General features: G+C 38.8%; 1 protein-coding gene across 2 annotated transcripts in view; it reads left to right on the top strand.

Annotated features, from left to right (window-relative positions):
• The window catches only part of ATRNL1 (attractin like 1), a 1,085,315-nt gene that overhangs the window by 313,710 nt on the left and 752,075 nt on the right, over positions 1-19,530 (top strand). For both annotated transcript variants that reach the window (XM_075072516.1, XM_075072517.1), the window contains exons 16-17: positions 5,527-5,740; positions 9,942-10,130. In XM_075072516.1, the coding sequence (XP_074928617.1) occupies positions 5,527-5,740; positions 9,942-10,130 (403 nt within the window). The remainder of the gene's footprint in view (positions 1-5,526; positions 5,741-9,941; positions 10,131-19,530) is intronic.

Below are 19,530 nucleotides of genomic sequence, written 5' to 3'. Positions count from 1 at the left end.
TCTGTTTGACAGAAGCTGGGGGTGGACAATAGGGGATGGATCACTCAGTGATTGCCTGTTCTGTTGATTCCCTCAGAAACATCCTGCATTGGCCACTGTCGGAAGACAGAATACTGGGCTAGATGGACCACTGGTCTGCATCAGTATGGCAATTCTTATGTTCTAGACTTCACCTATGGCCATTACAACTTTAGCTCAAGTCAGTTTGCTCTCCAGTGAAACACCTGATGAGCAGGAGGATCCTTATTCTGCTTTGAGTCCTCTTCATGCTGAACTGTTGGTTCTACCCCAACAATGTCCAGAAGTGAATACCATTCTTGACTCCATCACTGACCATGGCACTGGGGTAGGGTGGGGCTGGGAAGAGGTGGGGTGGAGGTAGGGGCTTGGGAGACGGAGTGGAATGGGGGCAGGGCCTGGGTCGGGGTGCGGTTGAGCACTCCTGGGTAAAGGAAAAAGCCAGCGTGTGTGTGTACAGTTATGGAATATGTAAAGATATATTTGACTCCTCTACTCTAATGAACTTGTGTCCTGCAAGGTTAGTGAGTATTTTGTAAGGTCCTAAAGCTCTCCGAAAAATCAAATTGAAATGCGTGTTGTGATATTTTTTTTTGGTCACAAACTCACTTTTATAATCTTTGCATCTTTTGTCTATTGATTTCTAAAATTTTCACTTGAGTCTCAAGAACCTGAATATATATTACTTAATTTGAGTAAGCACATGCTTTTAGGGAGCACATATTTCCTATAGGTGGTGTTTTTTTGGATGAGTACTAGAAATGCAGCCTTTGGAAACTATTGTAATATGAAAGTTTTACTACTGTTGCTTCTAATACAATGAGGACCTGACTAGATGTAGTCACTAAACATCTCATGGAACATTAACTGGAGAGTCTTGGCGAAATTCAGCTGCGGTTATTAAATTATACCATCCTACATTCAACCTGCAGTTTTAATTGGATATCATGTTCTCCCTCACTTCCTGTCCTAAAGTGTTGTGTGGAATTGGTGTGCATTATGTAATAATTGATGAGTTCCCACTGCATATCTTATTTGTAAAATGCTTTGGAATTGAAGATACAGACCAGAGATTGTCTCTTTTGCACAGCACCTAATCCTGCTGGGGCCTTTGGGTGCTACCACAATATAAATATTCACCAGTACTGTTAATATATGTGTGTAATTTACGGCCAAGATTTCCAACCTGAACTATGCGCCCACATTCTGAAAATTCAGTGTCTCAGATTGGGAATTCAAAAATGTGGGTACCTAATATTATAAGCCATTTTTCAAAAAAATCCTGCCCTACACTTTTTTGTATGTAAAAATTAAATTGGAAAAATATTATAAAACTTACTTACTCTTCCCTCCCTCCCACCCTCCTGCCAACATAAGCAAAAGTTGTATAAAATATTCTTAGAGATAGAAAGTTACTGTTTCACTAAAATAATTCCTATGGCCTATAAAGGATAATTATATTATGTGGTCTCAAAACTAATCTGAGTTTGGAGACTTTGTGTATCTGTAACATTACATACCTGCACATAGAGACAGATACACCATGTAACCCTTTTTGGCCTTAAATGTATAAAATGAATGTCCAATAGTGACAATGGCAGGTCATGTTGTTTAAAATAATGCCATAAAATTGCAGATAATGCCATAAAATTGCAGAGAGCCATGTGATCTGTCTTTCTATAGATACAATTGAGAGTCCTGGTGAAAAGGTCCAAGTTGTGCTGTGAGAGTTAGTAGCTGCTTTTATCATCTGCATGAAAATGGTAACTTAATTTCCCCAGTACTATTTTCTCCCTACTGTTACTCACACCGTCTTGTCAACTGTCTGTAATGGGCTACTCTCTTACCACTTCAAAGGTTATTTTTCCTCCCTTGGTATCCTGCTGTTAATTGAGTTATCTCGTTAGACTGACCTCACACTTGGTAATCCAACCCCTATCCTTTCATGTATTTATACCTGCTCCTGTATTTTTCACTTCATGCATCTGATGAAGTGGGTTCTCGCCCAAAAAAGTTTATGTTCAAATAAATTTGTTAGTCTCTAAGGTGCCACAAGGACTCCTCATTGTTTTTGATGAAAATGGAAGTTTTCCAGTACTTCTGGATAGACATTAGTGGCATGAAATATAGTCTAGTGTTGACATCAGAGGCAGAAATATTTGAATGCTACGCAAGAATTTGAAAAGCTATTATTTTAATTATGGAAACTTCTGGTGCTCAGGCAAACTGTTGCATAATTTTTCAAAAAAATCTTAATTCAACTTTCTCTAATAAGAATACTTTATTAAATAGAAATCTTTTTTGATCTTATATGACATCTATCAGTAGGGAGTTGATCTTGGTTATTACTCATTTTTCAGGTTCATCCATGCTTGATCTGGCTTGATATTAATAGGAAATAATCATAAAAAAAGAAGTCATAACTCATTTTGTTACAAGCGTAATCTGTTACATTGGTGAAGCACAGTAGTGTTTTTTGTTTTTTTTTTGAGTGATTGTCCACGTGCATTCTACTCCTGGTGTGTATGCACCCCCATGCATAGGGGATTGGAATTTTTTTGAATAGCAATGTATGTTGGGTCTGCAGCTACACCCTGCATGTGGAGTGGTCAAGATAATTGACAGTTCTTTGTTACTACCTGTGGTTGAGGCATCTCTGTGCACTGAGCAGTTCATTCCTTACACATGTATTAGTTGTAGTTCGTGTTCCAGATATAATTAGTATAGATAAATTTCTATTTTCAAGCCTGTTGGCAGAAAAAGAAAAGCAGGAAAAAGCTTTCATGTCTGGGAGGTGCCCCAACACTGGACCCCCATTGGACGTGGCAGAGGCAAAATCTCCAGGATTCAAATCTTGTCCTTTCTGCAATGCAGCTGTGCCTGTCTGTGGTGTTTGTAGCATTGTTGGAACTGTGTTGCTTCCAGGATATAAGAGTTAATGTAGGTGAGGTAATATCTTTTTTGGACCAACTTCTGATTGTAGAAGGGACAAGCTTTTGAGCTCCACAGAGTTCTTCCTCAAGTCTGGAGACAGTAACCAGAGTGTTTGACTAAATACACGTGGGACAGATTATATAAAACATGCTGTAGGACACCACTAAAATGAAGTGGGGGTGTAATGGTTAGCAGGCAGTAGGGTATGTTCCAAATTGTTGTAATGATCCATAAACCAGTGTCTCTGTTAAGTCCAGTTCAGCAGAGTTATGAATTTAAGTTCCCAGGCTCATCTTTTGAAGGTGTTGTGCAGGTTTCATTTAAGGATGAAGAGTGAGAGATCAGATACGGAAATGCGTTTATCCATGGGTGATAGGGTGTTTTTGTCCTTTATCTTTTTTCTGTGAGAGTTCCTTCAAGAGCGTAGTGATTGTCTGGTTTTACACGCACAGTAGTTGTTGGGGCATTTGATGCCACAGGATGAGGTGATGGGCATGTGTAGGACCCAGGAATCTTGAAAAGTGGGGAGAGAGTATTGATCATCATAGCAGTGGAGACGTGTACAGGTTTTGCATTTGTTGTTCTGTCATCTGGTGCTACTTTGAGTTGGTGTGTCCTGGTCTGTGGAAAGCTTGCTTCTGATGATGAGTTTGGCGAGGTGGGTGATTGTTAGGTGGTTCTGTTCTTCCTCTGTTCAACAGCAATAACTTTTGTGCAGAATGGAAGTATTAAGTAATGAAATTAGCATGTAATTGATCTTCACTGAGGTACAGTATTGTGGATCTAATATACTGTTATAAATCCTCCCTCCGAATGGCTTTAAGTTACAAGTTACTTGGAAGGATAAATAGTCTGTTTATAAATGACTAAATAAAGAGACACTCTGCCGTGTCTGTTAGTATCAGTTTTGATGTATTTACTGTTTGAATCACTCAGATATACATTACAATAAACCAGGTTTAAAAAACAGTTAATTTTGTTGAACTATTGTGATGACAATATTGAATTTTGTTTCAATGAGAAGTATTAAAAATAAAAAAGCTCTGCTTACATCTATTAATAAAATTATTAAGGGATGAATACTCCAACCACATTTGTGCTGTGTAAGTAGCTGGAGTTGGCCAGAGGAGAATGTCTCTCTATGCTGCTTCAGAGGTGGGGGAGGTCTTTGTCCAAGCCAGCAAGAGAAAGAAGACCCTTGACTGGGGCTGGGTGGCTCTGAATCAGGGAGTCCTCCTCAACTACATTTTAATATAGCTGGCATGTTGTGGAGAATAAAGGCCTTCCTAATCAGGTATTGTGGCCAGCTGCATGGAAAGGCATATATATTCACTTTTAACTGAAGGATGTTCTAACCAGATTTCTGCACCAACTCTTAAATCTTTTATGTGTTAAATTCACATTTCTTATTGACTGAAAGTTTGTTATCCAATCATATACTACTATTCTGTATGTAGTATACTTAAGACATCTACTGAAAGCCCATACAGTTAATTTAATACTAAACATCTTCTGATATCTAAGTGAGTTTTGTTGGATATCTTCCCCATAAAATAGACTTGCCACATTTTCAGCCATACATTATTATTGTCTATTAATATTAATAAACTACTGAATATATTCTATTTAAATCAGTTATTTTTAAGACAGTGATATGAAAAAAGTGCAATGCTTTGTGGAACAATGAGACTTTTTGTGAATTTTTGAACAGTGTATTGTTTAAGCAATAAACAAGATTTACTTAGAATGAATTAATAATCCAGAAGTATCTCTTTTATACAAATAATCTTGCATCTCTTAAACAATAACCCTGAGGGAGATGCACGGTTGTTCCTCGGCATATTGACAAGTTGGGCAAAGCACTCGATGAAGGAGGAAAAAGAACTTGTGGTTAAAACACTAGACTAGGATTCAGGATATGGGGCTTTCATTTTTGGCTCTCCCAAAGATTTCCTGGATTATGGTGGGTATATCACTTAGGCCATGTCTATACTGTGTCACAGGGTGGACTACAGAGGTATAAAATGCAGAGCATACCAAAGCATTGTGCTCTGACTGCCCTATGTGGATACTGCTAGCTCGAACAAAAGAGTACCTAATTTGCATCAACATGGTCCTGTTTGAAAGAGGAATACTTCCCCCATGTTTTCTGTCTACTGAGCCTTTGTTTTTTATGTGCTACTACTGCTTTTGCCTGCATTCACCTATCCATTTTTCCCTGGCAATTAATGACTAGAACAATAGCCGGAGGGAAAACTTTATTCTGAGTGCCTTATTAGGTCTTTAATTGTTGATCAGATACCACACAATAGAGCTGACTTTAAGCAAACAGAATCATGTAGATTTTTAACAGAACAGAAGCATATGGATTTCTTCAGCTTTCAGCAAGACAGAACAAATGAGTTGAAAACTGTATTGTTACTAAATATATGAGATGGTGGGGAAATCACTGTTAGCTCCACTCTGAATGCAGTATGAAACTATTGATCTTAGGCCAAAAAAAAAAAGAAAAAAAGCATTGTTGTAGTTGACTGTTGACTAATTGTTTCATGTCCCTTTCATTCTGCTTTATAGAAAATATCACCTTGGGTAGGTTTGCGCAAGATCAACATCTCCTACTGGGGATGGGATGACATGTCTCCTTTCACGAATACAACACTGCAATGGCTTCCTGGAGAACCAAATGACTCTGGCTTCTGTGCATATCTAGAAAGAGCAGAGGTGTCAGGGCTGAAAGCGAATCCATGCACCGCTAAGGCAGATGGTCTTGTCTGTGAAAAACCTGTTGGTGAGCAATCTCCCATACCAAAATGCTGCCGTTAAAATGTTTGAACAGTCTGTTTGGCATTTTTGTTTTGTACAGAAGGAATGTGGGAAAAATTCTTGTAAATAACCGCAGGAAGGTTTTGCTTTTAATGTTTAAAAGCAAGTGAAGCTTTTAATCTTGGAAAGCAAATGAAATTCTCAAAAGCAACACACTTTTCTTTGAGAGTTACCCCACCTGGCATAGTCCACATCATACCAGCTACATCAGTGAGTTCCAAGGCAGAATTACTGCTCTGATATTGAAGTTTTGTTTATAAAAGTTGCTGTTCAGCTTTTGTGTTCAACAAAGCTGATGCTGCTAAAGCATTTTTCATTTATGAATCTTGCTGATTAATAACAGATTATCCATTTAAATTAATAAAACAGAAGTTTAACTAGAACAGTTATTTTAGCCATCTTTTGTCTAGGCAGTTTTGAAAGAACCCAGTTACCCCTTCCCATTATGGAAGCAGAAGGTAGTTGAAGGCTCTATTAACAGTGTGTATAAACCTATGCTGAGAAGTTAGGAGACAAGTGGTTAACAGTCATCTTTGGGTAAGCAAATGTTTGCAAACTAACAGGACTGGTCTACCTCTGGTGAATTACCTGCACCGCTCTTACTTTATAAGAAGGATGAACTGTTGTGAATTCTAGTTAGAAAGACACATAAGAAGGACATTGTAATTAATAAGGAGACCAAGAATTTTTCTCTCTCTTTCTCTGAGAATCTATGGAGAGATAAAACATAGTGTACTTCATGATTTTGCTTTTGCAATAAATCACGCCTCATTGATGTCTAATCTCTAAGATCCCGATACAAATGCTTATACAGATTCTTAATGGGAAGCACATGAGTAGTTCTGTTATTTTCAGTGGGACTGCTCGCGTGTTTTAAAATTGAGGATTGGGACATAAGTGTGCAGACACTCTCTTGGAGGTGCTGCAGTGCTGACTAGCTTGTCACAGATCCCAAACTGCTAACGCTTATACTGAGATTCAAAATTTCCTTGTGACAGAGGTTTTTCTTTATTTTACAAGAAAAAAAGTCCAAAAATGTGAGTGAATTAATGTATTTACTACCACTGAGAAGGGTGGCCAAGTGGTTTGAGTCACAGGTTGGGAAACAGGACCTTCTAAATTCTAAACTTGACTCTCCCACTAACTCCCTGGTGATGGTCTTGAGCAAATCACGTGACTAAGTTGCCTTCTCTGAATCTGTTTCTCCATGTATCAAATGCAGATTATAAAATTTACCTGAGGATTAATTGTATAAAAATTGTAAAGTGATAAAAAGCAGAGCATCCACAAATAGTAATATTGTTGGTATATAAATGTTAATGTTTAGTTTAAAGGAGATATTTCCATAGAAACTAATTCATTGTGTTTAGAAGGTTGTTTTTGTTTTTGTTTTTTTAAAAAAGGTCTCTAGAGGATACAGAAAAACATTGCAGACACTTACCTAATAGTTAATATTAAAAACTTCTCCTAGCCCTGTCCTTCATGAAAAGGAGGAAAAGTCCCCAAGTTGTCTAAGATGATTGGTGACAGTGTAATGTGTGGTCATATGAGACTCTGTAGATCAAGGGTTCTCAAACTTCATTGCACCGTGACCCCCTTATGAAAACAAAAGTTGCTTCACAGTCCCAGGTGAGGGGACTGAAGCCTGAGCCCGTCTGAGCCGCAGCTCCCCAGGGAGGGGGAGCCAAAGCCCAAGGGCTTGATCCCAATGTAGGGGGCCTGTAATCTGAGCCCTGCCACCCAGGGCTGACGCCTTTGGGCTTTGGCTTCAGCCCTGGCCTGGATGGTGGGGATTGGGCTTTGGCTTCAGCCCGTATGACGGGGCTTGGGTTTTGGCTCCGGGCCCAGCTATTTTAATGCCAGCCCTGACGACCCCATTAAAATGAGGTTGTGACCCACTTTGGGGTCCCAACCCACAGTTTGAGAACCGCTGCTGTAGAGTGAGCTCACTTAACCCTTTGGAAAGGAAGTAAATATAATTCTGCATTTTTCATATGAACAAATGCTCTCATTTTGTGCAGATGGTTAAAATTTACAGGTTGTCCTAATAGGATGAACAAGGGGTTTGTAGAGATGAAAGTGATCCTAATGCATCTTCTTTCTGTTGTTGTCTTTTTTCCCCTCCTTTTGAGTTTGCCAATGTAGTAGAAAGCCTTGTGTACAAAGTAACATAAAAGGCATTTAAAAGTATTTAATTTTTTGTTGTGCATTCATATATAAAGCAGCATTTTGCTGTCAACATTCTCAAAGTTGTTAACTTTCATAAATAAAACATGCATTCCAACAGTCCTCTGGCTGTCTTATGCACAACTTGTAGTATTTCAAATAGCAGTGTAATTACAAAGTAAATTTGCATTTTGTTGCTACTGCTAACTGAGTCTGTTTCCTATTGTTTCTGTTCCTCATGCTGCTGTTTTGTAGTAATGGATATTGTAATCTGTTATATTTCTCTCTATCAGAGAATAAACAGATGTGGCATGGTGCCATGACGTGTTAAATAACTGAAGAATGCAGATGACAAACTGTTAAGAGTATTTTCCAAGTTTAGCATGAGAATCTCCATCTGTTATTGATGCCAATTTTATTTGCTATTGAACTGTTTCAGCAGATATGGAGTTAAGAAAATTCAGGGCTTCTGGGATTCCATTTTTGAGTTCCATCACATTTTTTAAAATTGTTTTACAGTAAAAGATTATTTATGATTATAGCAAGCTGTGGCTCAAATTTATGCATAGTGGGACAAAACCTGAACTCCTTACTCAGTTTTTACCTGTCTTTACTCTCTCAAATCATTGGGAGTTTTTGCCTTATTAAGGGCTGAGGAAGGACTTGAGGATTAAGCTTATTTTCTATAAAGCTGTTTATATATAATCAATAATCCACAAAGTACATAATAGCTGTGTGGGTTTAGTTAACATTTATTACAGGAATGCTGTGCAAATTCCTTTTATAATTGAAACATATTACTCTACCAATATTTTTATGTACTGGTCTTAGTTAAGAATTACTATACTCATATTGATACATGTGTTACAGCTTTATTTGTAATCAAAAGATAATGCAACAGAAAAACATACAAGTAATTTTTATTTAGAATATAACTTTTCAGAGATTACACATACCACGACTAAGATAAGCAAAATATTGTCTGCAGTAAAAACCTCTTATATATTAAATAACATTTCCCATGTTATTTTCTCTTTGAATTTGTATTGAGTGCTACTGTATACACCAGGGGGCAGATGTTCATTTGGCAACTCTCACTTTCAGATAAGAGACAGAATGTTTAAGGGAAAATATATCACTAGTGAAGTAAATAACTGTGGTTTATGGTTATTCACTATTTAACTAATGAGCAACAGAACAAGAAGGTCATAGATTGCTACACTGTAGCAAGGCATAAGCTGGTCCCCTCTGGTTTCTGCCCCTGCTTCCCTCGCAGATTAGTCAGGGATGCCTCAGGTTGATGCAAACACCAGTGCTCTTTTATTTATAGCTGTTTCCCACCACCACCTTACTATCTACGTACAGGTTTTCCACAGCCAAACTTTGCCAGCAGCAGCCTAGAGGGCCCTACCTCTCTCTGTGCCTGGCCTTTCCTTTCCCCCCTCGTCCTCTGGCTTCCTTCCTGACAGCTTTCCTGATAGCCCCTGGCTAATTAGGCTGGCAGCATTTCTCCTTGCCAGGCAGGCACAGGGCTCTTCAGCCTGCCCCAATCCATTCCCCTTGACTGGGGAGTGATTACGCCCTCCTTACTCAGCACCCTGTCATACACACCTATTACAGTAGCTGCAGTCATGTTTTATATAATGCATGTGCTCATAACTACACTGCCATTATTGAACAATTAATACTAAATTTACAAATGCAGTATATAAGTAAAATTCTTATAATCACTTTTAAATGAAGTCTTTTGGAGATGTAATGTGACTTAAGATGACTAAACAAAGGAGTATTGAGAACAGTAGGGTAATTTTTGTGTAAAAAAAAAAAGGGGTAAAAAAAATTGTATTTGCATACTGTACTGTGAGGCTGACTGAAATTGTTCACAAATAAACCAGGAGACAATCACTTTTATTTTAACAGTCTCTTTAATATTACATAATGTTAAGATAATAGGGATTGAATTTGTGTTAAATTAATAAACTCTTTCTACTTTTTTCTAGTTAGTCCTAATCAAAATGCTAGACCTTGCAAAAAAACATGTTCCCTGAGAACAACATGTTCCAACTGCACGAGCAATGGCATGGAGTGTATGTGGTGTAGCAGTACAAAACGATGCGTTGACTCAAATGCCTATATAATTTCCTTTCCATATGGACAGTGCCTAGAGTGGCAAACTGCCACCTGCTCTCGTAAGTATGTTAATGAATGAACACTGTTAACGATAACATGATTATTTTTTCTACCTTATAGAGGCACAAACATTTTGAGTAAGTTTCACTAGATACAGGAAAAAAAGAACAGATCATTTCAGCTGTCATCATAGCCCATTAATATCAGCAATGGATAATTTGTTTCATATTTTATGGATGCAGATAATATAAATAAGTTTTAACAGAGGGAATACTGGGATAGGAAACTGCATTAATGTGGACTTGGTTATCACTTACGAGTGAGTAGCCTGTGTAGGGGATGATAATGCTGTAAATATGCAAAATTTAAAACACTCCATTATCTAGACACTTTTGTCTTACAGCAGTCCAGGAAAATATTTTTTTTTCTTTTAAAAGAAGAAATTTAATTAAAATCCGTAAGCCAGTGACTGAAAATTCAGAAGTAAAACTGATATCACTAATATTGAAGAAGTTGTACCTTTGTTTTAAAAATGGCACGAGTTATGAGTGAAAAGTCAGTCTTGACCTCACACTTCCTGTTTTTTGTTGGTTTGTGAAACAAATTATATATTATTCAAGTGGATTTTTTTCTTTGCATTTATCTGAAAGCTATACCACTTCTGTCTGTACAGGGACAACAAAAGCACTGTGTTTTAATTTAGTTGTCATTCGAGGCAGGTCTGAAATTTTTATATTAAATAAACATAATGTTATTTGCCATATGTCAGTTCAATATCATAAAGAAGTAGCTTTCTCTGAAATTGCTTTTTCTATCTATCCAATAAAAAAAAATTCAGTTTCCATAAGCAGACATTTTATTGGACTTAAAGTATTTGAAAGTTTGAATGTAAAACAAGAAAATGAATATCTAAATCAGACCTTGTTGAGAACCTTTGTTTTCAGTCTAATTAAAATTCAGGTAGGTAGATTATTTAATATTACTGCTAAAAAGTGTATTTTAATGAGATATTAATATAAATAAGTTTATTCACTTGTTAAAATATTATTTTTAGTTAATCTTGTTGCTTGTTTGTTCACAGAAAGGTATGTATCAATAGCTTAACAAAAGAAAAGCATTCACGCTTTATAACTTTTATCATGACTCATAGATGAATATTTCAACATTTTTATCTGTTGTGTACTAGTAGGCTACTTGACGCACTCATTCGTGGTTTAAACGATAGAAAATATCACACAGAATGAGTGGATATGAGAAATGCATATTTATTTTCACAGCTTGGAAAAGAAATTAAGAGCACTGTTTTTTATTGATGACATTTTGTCATTTTAAGAACTTCTTGGCAGAAAATTTCATTTCACTCATCACCACCACTTCAAGCCATTACAATTTGAGAATGGATTGCTGGTGGCAAATACTCATAACCCACCAATAAATGTCAAGAGAAGAGTTCCTCCTCCTTGAATATAAATCTTCTTTTCCCAACTGCAGTACCATTTTCAGTTTTACAAATTACTACACCTATATAGAACATCTCAGGTTTTTCATTGTTGACTCCTTCCTTCTCTCCCATAGAACCCGAACCCCCAAGGGCAGCCTTTGGGCATGGTGGTTCTTGTTCTGTGCTGTCCCCCTAATGGAATCCTGAAAGTGGATCATCTGTTATTCCTGCATGGACTTAAGCATTTATTAGAGTCTGGTGTTCTATAGATTTCTATTACTCCTCCCTCTTCCTGCATTAAGGATAAAGAGGGGAGGGGCATTCTGGCAGCCCTTTCTCTGAGGGGGGGGAAAAACCCCTTCCATTGCTGTCAGTGGACATGCAGGCTTACCAGTTTGACCCTGGAGAGGTAAAGGGCAGCTACTTGTCTTCTCCACAGATAATATATAATTCTGTCCTTGTATTTATATCACCACTTCACTGAAGTTTGTGAAGTGAAAAAACACTGGATGTTTGCCAACAAATTTATGGCCAGCTTTTTAGTCTTTCTCCCCCAGACAGTGAACACTACTTTTTCTACTGTCAGTAATGATTTGAAATGTATTCATTTAATATTAGTGGAGCGTGGCGCCGTCCCTTAATAGACTCATAGACTTGTAGGTCAGAAGGGACCAATATGATCATCTAGTCTGACCTCCTGCACAAGGCAGGCCACAGAACCCTACCCATCCACTTTTATAACAACCCCTAACCCATGACTGAGTTATTGAAGTCCTCAAACTTGTGGTTTGAAGACCTCAAGCTGCAGAGAATCCACCAGCAAGCGACCCATGCCCCACGCTGCAGAGAAGGCGAAAAACCTCCAGGGCCTCTGCCAATCCGCCCTGGAGGAAAATTCCTTCCCGACCCCAAATATGGCGATCAGCTAAACCCTGAGCATGTGGCAAGACTCACCAGCCAGCACCCATAGGAAAAGAATTCTCTGCAGTAACTCAGTTCCCATCCCATCCAACATCCCCTCACAGACCATTGAGCAGACTTATCTGCTGATAATCCAAGATCAGTTGCCCAAATTAAACTATCCCATCATATCATCCCCATCCATATACTTATCAAGCTTATTCTTAAAGCAGATAAGTCTTTTGCCCCTACTTCCCTCGGAAGGCTGTTCCAGAACTTCACTCCCCTAATGGTTAGAAACCTTCGTCTAATTTCAAGTCTAAACTTCCTAATATCCAGTTTTGTACCCATTTGTCTTGTGCCTACATTAGTACTAAGCTTAAATAATTCCTCTCCCTCCCTAACGTTAATCCCCCTGATATATTTATATAGAGCAAGCATATCCCCCCGGAGCCTCTTTTGGCTAGGCTAAACAAGCCAAGCTCTTTGAGTCTCCTTTCATAAGGCAGGTTTTCCATTCCTCGGATCATCTAGTAGCCCGTCTCTGAACCTGTTCCAGTTTGAATTCATCTTTCTTAAACATGGGACACCAGAACTGCACACAATATTCCAAGTGGGGTCTCACCAGCGCCTTATATAACGGTACTAACACCTCCTTATCCTTGCTGGAAATACCTCGCCTGATGCACCCTAAAACCGCATTTGCTTTTTTAACGGCCATATCGCATTGGCGGCTCATAGTCATCCTGCTATCAACCATACCCCAAGGTCCTTCTCCTCCCTCTGGTTTCCAACTGATGCGTCCCCAACATGTATAATTAAAATTCTTATTATTAATCCCTAAGTGCATGACCTTGCACTTTTCACTATTATATTTCATCCTATTACTATTACTCCAGTTTACAAGGTGGTCCAGATCTTCCTGAATAGTATCCCGGTCCTTCTCCGTGTTAGCAATACCCCCCCAGCTTTGTGTCATCCGCAAACTTTATTAGCACATTCCCGCTCTTTGTGCCAAGGTCAGTAATAAAAAGGTTAAATAAGATCGGTCCCAAAACCGATCCTTGAGGGACTCCACTAGTAACCTCCTTCCAGCCTGACAGTTCACCCTTCAGTACGACCCGCTGGAGTCTCCCCTTTAACCAGTTCCTTATCCACCTTACAACTTTCATATTCATCCCCATCTTTTCCAATTTAACTAACAGTTCCCCATGCGGAACCGTGTCAAAACGCCTTACTGAAATCGAGGTAAATTAGATCTACCGCATTTCCTTTGTCTAAGTAATCCGTCACCTTCTCAAAGAAGGAGATCAGGTTGGTTTGGCACGATCTACCTTTAGTAAATCCATGTTGCAATTCGTCCCAATTACCATTGACCTCAATGTCCTTAACTACTTTCTCCTTTAAATTTTTTCCAAGACCTTACATACTACAGACGTCAAGCTACAGGCCTATAGTTACCCGGATCACTTTTTTCCCTTTCTCTTAAAAATAGGAACTACGTTAGCAATTCTCCAGTCGTACGGTACAACCCCTGAGTTTACCGATTGATTAAAAATTCTCGCTAACGGGCTCGCAATTTCATGCGCCAGTTCCTTTAATATCCTTGATGGAGATTGTCCGGGCCCTCCGATTTTGTCCCATTAAGCTGTTCAAGTTTTGGCCTCTACCTCAGATGCGGTAATATCCACCTCCATATCCTCATTCCCGTTTATCATCCCTCCATCATCCCTAAACTCCTCACTAGTCTTATTAAAGACTGAGGCAAAGTACTTATTTAGATATTGGGCCATGCCTAGGTTATCTTAACCTCCATTCCATCCTCAGTGTATAGCGGCCCCACTTCTTCTTTCTTTGTTTTCTTCTTATTTATGTGGCTGTAGAACCTTTTACTATTGGTTTTAATTCCCTTTGCAAGGTCCAGTTCTACATGGCTTTTAGCCTTCCTCACTTTATCCCTACATGTTCTGACCTCACTAAGGTAGCTTCCCTTGCTAATCCCGCCTTTCTTCCACTCCCTGTAAGCTTTCTGCTTTTTCCTAATCCCCTCTCTGAATGCTTGCTCATCCAGCTGGGCCCACAACTCCTGCCCATGGTTTTTTTTCCCCTTTCTTGGGATGCAGGCTTCCGACAGTTTCCACAGCTTCGACTTAAAGTAATTCCAGGCCTCCTCCGCATTTAAATCCACAAGTTCCTCCGTCCAATCCACTTCCCTAACTAATTTCCTTAACTCTTTAAAATTAGCCCTCGAGAAGTCAAAAACCCTAATCCCAGATCTACGTTTGTTTATCCTTCCATCTAGTTGAACTGAATCAGCTCATGATCACTCGAACCAAGGTTGTCCCCTACCACCATTTCTTCTACGAGGTCCTCACTGCTCACCAAAACCAAATCTAAAATGGCATCCCCTCTTGTCGGTACTGTCAACTACTTGATGAAGAAATCCATCCGCTATCACATCCAGAAAAATCTGACCCCTATTATTCTTGCAAGCACTCGTCCTCTCCAGTCTATTCTGGGAAGTTGAAGTCTCCATGATCACACATTTCCCCTTAGTGTTTACTTCATTAAAGACATTAAAGAGGTCTCTATCCATATCCAAATCAGATCCCGGCGGTCTGTAGCACACCCCAAGCACTATCTCAGGGGAAGCTCTAGTAGCTTTTTTAACCCAGCGTGATTTTTGCCCAGACAGACTCTGTCTTATCCATTCCATCACTTTATTTCATTACAATTAACCCATCATTGATGTACAATGCTACTCACACCTTTGCCTTCTTCCTGTCTTTTCTAAACAGCACATAGCCTTCATACCTGTACTCCAGTCATGAGTACTATTCCACCAGGTTTCTGTTATCCCTATAATATCCGGTTTCACTTCCTGCACCAGTAGCTCCAGTTCCTCCATTTGTTCCCGTAGGCTCCTCGCATTAGTGTACAGACATTTTAAATTTTTGGGCGTTTGGCGTCAGGTGACATCTTTACCCCGTTGTGCACAGACCTTCGTAAACACCAGCATCACCTGTTAGTCTAGTTTCTACTCCGCTTTTCCTCCTTGGGTCAATTCTTCGGTCCCAGCGTATCCCCTCTCACTTTGTTTACTTCCCTCTCCAGGTTAAATTCGTGGCGTGGAGATCTTTCTGGACATCTCCCAACATCTCCCCCAACTTCCTAGTTTAAAGCTCTCTTAATGAGGTCGGCGAGCTCCATCCTAGAAGTCTATTTCCCTCCTTACTTAGATGAAGTCATCCCGAGCGAAACAGTCATCTGTCCGTAAATGCTTCCCAATGACCGTACCATCCAAAGCCCTCCTTATAGCACCACTGCCTGAGCCATCTGTTAATTCGTCATAATCTTGTCGCCTCCTCGTCGCCCGCTCTTAGGAACCGGCAGAATCCCACTGAAGATCACCTGAGCCCTCGATTCCCTTGAGCGTCTTCCCAGTCTGGCATAGTCCTCCTTGATACAGTCCAGCGAGTAACTAGCCGTATCATTCGTTCCCACATGAAGGACAATCAACGGATTCTTTCCTGCTCCCGCTAGGATCCTTTTCAGCCTCAGGTCCACATCCTGTATCTTAGCACCCGGCAGACAGCACACCCTTCTGTTCCTGCTGGTTTCGAAGGAGACTGTATTCTCTTAATGTCAGTGATGGCAAAATAAATCAACATCCACAAAAATAGACTTGGCTAAAACTGCAGAGTCTCCTTAAAAAGAGGTCCCTGAAAAACATACGGTTGTACAGGAATTACTTCTGAAACCATGTTCACAGAAGGATCCTGTGAAACAGTATGTCAGTCTTCTCTAGAAATTTTGTAGTATTATTTAATATTTATAATGGATTTCTGCTTCTGTATTAAATTCTGTTTATTTCCCACCAACTCCCAACCTTTCTGTGTCTCATTCACCTGTCTTCTCCTGCCTGACACCTGCACTGCAAACTCTGCCTTCCATGTTGCTTGTATGTACAGTACCTAGCGTGATGGACAATCAATCCTTGATTGAGTTCCAGGCCCTACTCTAATAGAAATATTAATGCTAATATATTAATATAGCATCCAGAGGCCCCAATAGGGATTGTAACTACATTGTACTCAGCACTGTAGCTGTGCACAAATAGAGTCACTCCCCTGAATAGATTAGTTTTAGAAGATTATTAATCTTAGAAGATAAGTATATAATTTTATGTACATATTTCCAGACAAAAATTATGTTAAAATGGAGTTAGTTAATAAAAAAAATATTTTATATTATACACACAAAATTTAAAATGGAGGGTAATATACATTGCAGGGATGTTGTAGTTACCCCAAACTAAGCATTGTAAACCTAGGAAATTCAGAGTTAAGCTTAAACTTAAAAGAAATCCAAACATGTTAAAGTATGGAAATGCACAGTTAGAGTGCACATACAACTGTATCTCTGCCCAGTAGTGACACACAATTCAATAACTACAGGGTTATGATTAGGGCAGTTTAGTGTTTGTGGACCGAGACTAGAAGAATTTTTTTTTTTTTTTTAAAGATGCATTTGATTCTTTTCCCCCTCAGATCATGAGGAGGTAAAAATCCTCCAAAATAATGAGATCCCAGGAATATTGGAAATGTATTTTTCATAACTAAAGGTTTATTTGTCAGCAGAGGCTGGTGTCTAAAAATCTTTTCCTTCAGACAAACTCATGAGGAGCTGTCTTCTTTTAAATGTCTACAACTTCCCATTGTTCTCACTGGGTACACTCTTTCCAAATGGTTATTGCCTCCCATTACTTACAATGAGAATGAAGCCAGTAGCCATGTTTAAGAGCAGTCATACTACAAATACTAAAAAATAATAAGCAATCAGTGGTCTCAATCCTCTTGAAATCAATGGGAGGTGACACCCTTTTGAAAAAGGGCAGTTCCATTTGGAATTCTCTATAATATAACCTTGTTGAAGGAGAAATTTTTAGCTATGAAGAAACATGGAAAAAATTGTGATTAGCCATTGTTTTCAAATATAGGCAATTTTTAGTGTTAAGGGAAACTGAAGCATTTATGTTTCATTGTTAGGAAAGTTCAGGACCAAAAAAAATATTCTGATGCTGCACCTAATTCATTAAAAGATCCATTTTAAAAATGAATTATAACTCATAGACCAATTAACCAACTTACTTGTGAAATTCATTCTGCACTTTAAGTGCTGTAATTTTGAGGGGGAGTATACCCTGTATTCATATATAAGAAAGTGGGTGTATTCCTACTTTTATGTGCAAAACATGATTCATCTTTAACTATGGAGCTGTGAGCAGTGCTTCCCTGAATATATTTTACAATTTTAAAAAATGATTATCAAAAGAGGGAGTGCCTTTGTTTCTATGAGTAAATAAATAAAATACATTGCTATAGGAAAAGAACTTCTGATCCATGCACATTTCATCCCACTGACTTTTTACCCCTTTCAGTTCCACAGCACAGTGAGGGTTCTGTTGAAAAGTTAATGAAACTTCCTCACACCATGTTACCATTTAAACAGTTTCCCCTTTGGACATGTCTGATGTTGGTTACTCTTTTCCATCTCCCCACATGTAGATCCCTGACCCTTTGGACTCCAGAGTTGTGGGAGGTTCATGCTTTGAGGGACAGTAACCACATCCACAGTTTTAAACTTATTTGATCTCAACCTAAAGACATAAAGTTTCCCTTTTTCCCCTTGAGAAGGTGCTTGTAGTTAGCATGAAAAATTAATTTAAATCCCTTGGAATCCTCATTACTGTTTTTCCACTTTTATTGTTATTCAACATAATAACAAATGAGAGGATTAAGCAGCTGTTTTCTAGTAGGTGCAGTATTGTCAATCTCACAGAAGTAAATTCTCTAAATTGAACCTATATTCCATATGTCTATAACACTTGTATACTGTACTAATTTTTTTTTCTTTTACATGAGCTATTTATTTTAGTCTCCTATCATCCTCTCGTTATTAGCAAGAGATTATAGAACTTACTGTGTAGGGATTTGTGCCGTATTCATTCTCCATTCTTTCTCTCCCTCCACCCCCCATGTTTACATTTTTAAAATCTTATCTTATTAAAATAAATCCACTGTTGCCTCTATATCTATGGAAAACTATTGCCAAAATAGTTTCTAAAATGAAAAAACTGGCAGAAGTCAGCCCACATTAAACAAACTACTAAGGCAACTTCAGGTAGGGGAAAGCCTGCATAAATTGATTAACCTTGCTGTGTGCCCTGAAGGTCAACAAACTCAAGCCAAGTTGACATCAGTGAGAAGTAATTCAGACTCAAGGATTCTCCCTGCTTGAGGACACCATGACTGTCAACCCCTTTTTGTCCAGAACCGAAACCTCAGGATCATATGGCAGATATGTCCCAGTAAATCTAAACTTGATTAGCATGTGTGTCTGCTGGCATTTTGTTTGTCATGTATTGAGTTCTCAGGTGCCCAGCCCCACCTCTTTAGCAAGTCATCACTACCTGTAGCAGTACTCTCCTACTGCTTTTGACTCCTAGTCCTTGTACACTCTGAGTTCTGTGAAAGTAGAATTAATTATATTGTAAAAATAAGAATGGATTAAAGAAATGTTGTATGTACCTTTAAGCAGAAATAAGAAATGTTGAAATACAGGTGCCAGGAAAAGAAACAAGGGTGCTAATGGCAGAACATTAACAGAAGATCGGTAATAGTTAGTAAGAAAATAAGATATTCATGGCTAGCCCAGGTAAACTTATTAGATTCTGCTTCCTTTGTTATCTTGCTACGTGCTCCCCCCCCCCTTTTATCTGTATAAATAAGATAGTTTGTGTCTTGTATGGTGCTCACATTATCTGGGTGTATTAGCAGAGCGCTGTGCTAATAAAACAGAGTGGTCTGACAAACTGTGAGTCCTGAGTCTAACTTTGACAGTTCTCAACCCTGTTTCTCTCCCCATGGCTGGAAATAGTTATTATAATTAAACCTTCTTAGAACCTTCAGCTGGGGTCACTAATTATCGGTGGGTTGCAGGCAAGACTGATCCCAGCTGCCTTTGCCAGCTTGTTGCAAGGAGACTTCAATGGAACAAGCAGTAGACTCCTCTGAGGGGTTTCTGCAAATTTCTCAGGTGAACCATTTTAGTGGTGC

Source organism: Chelonoidis abingdonii, chromosome 15 (genome assembly GCF_003597395.2).
Source record: "Chelonoidis abingdonii isolate Lonesome George chromosome 15, CheloAbing_2.0, whole genome shotgun sequence".
Classification (NCBI taxonomy): Eukaryota; Metazoa; Chordata; order Testudines; family Testudinidae; genus Chelonoidis; species Chelonoidis abingdonii.
The sequence above is the reverse complement of the archived record's forward strand: the minus strand, read 5'-3'. Positions and strand labels throughout refer to the sequence as shown.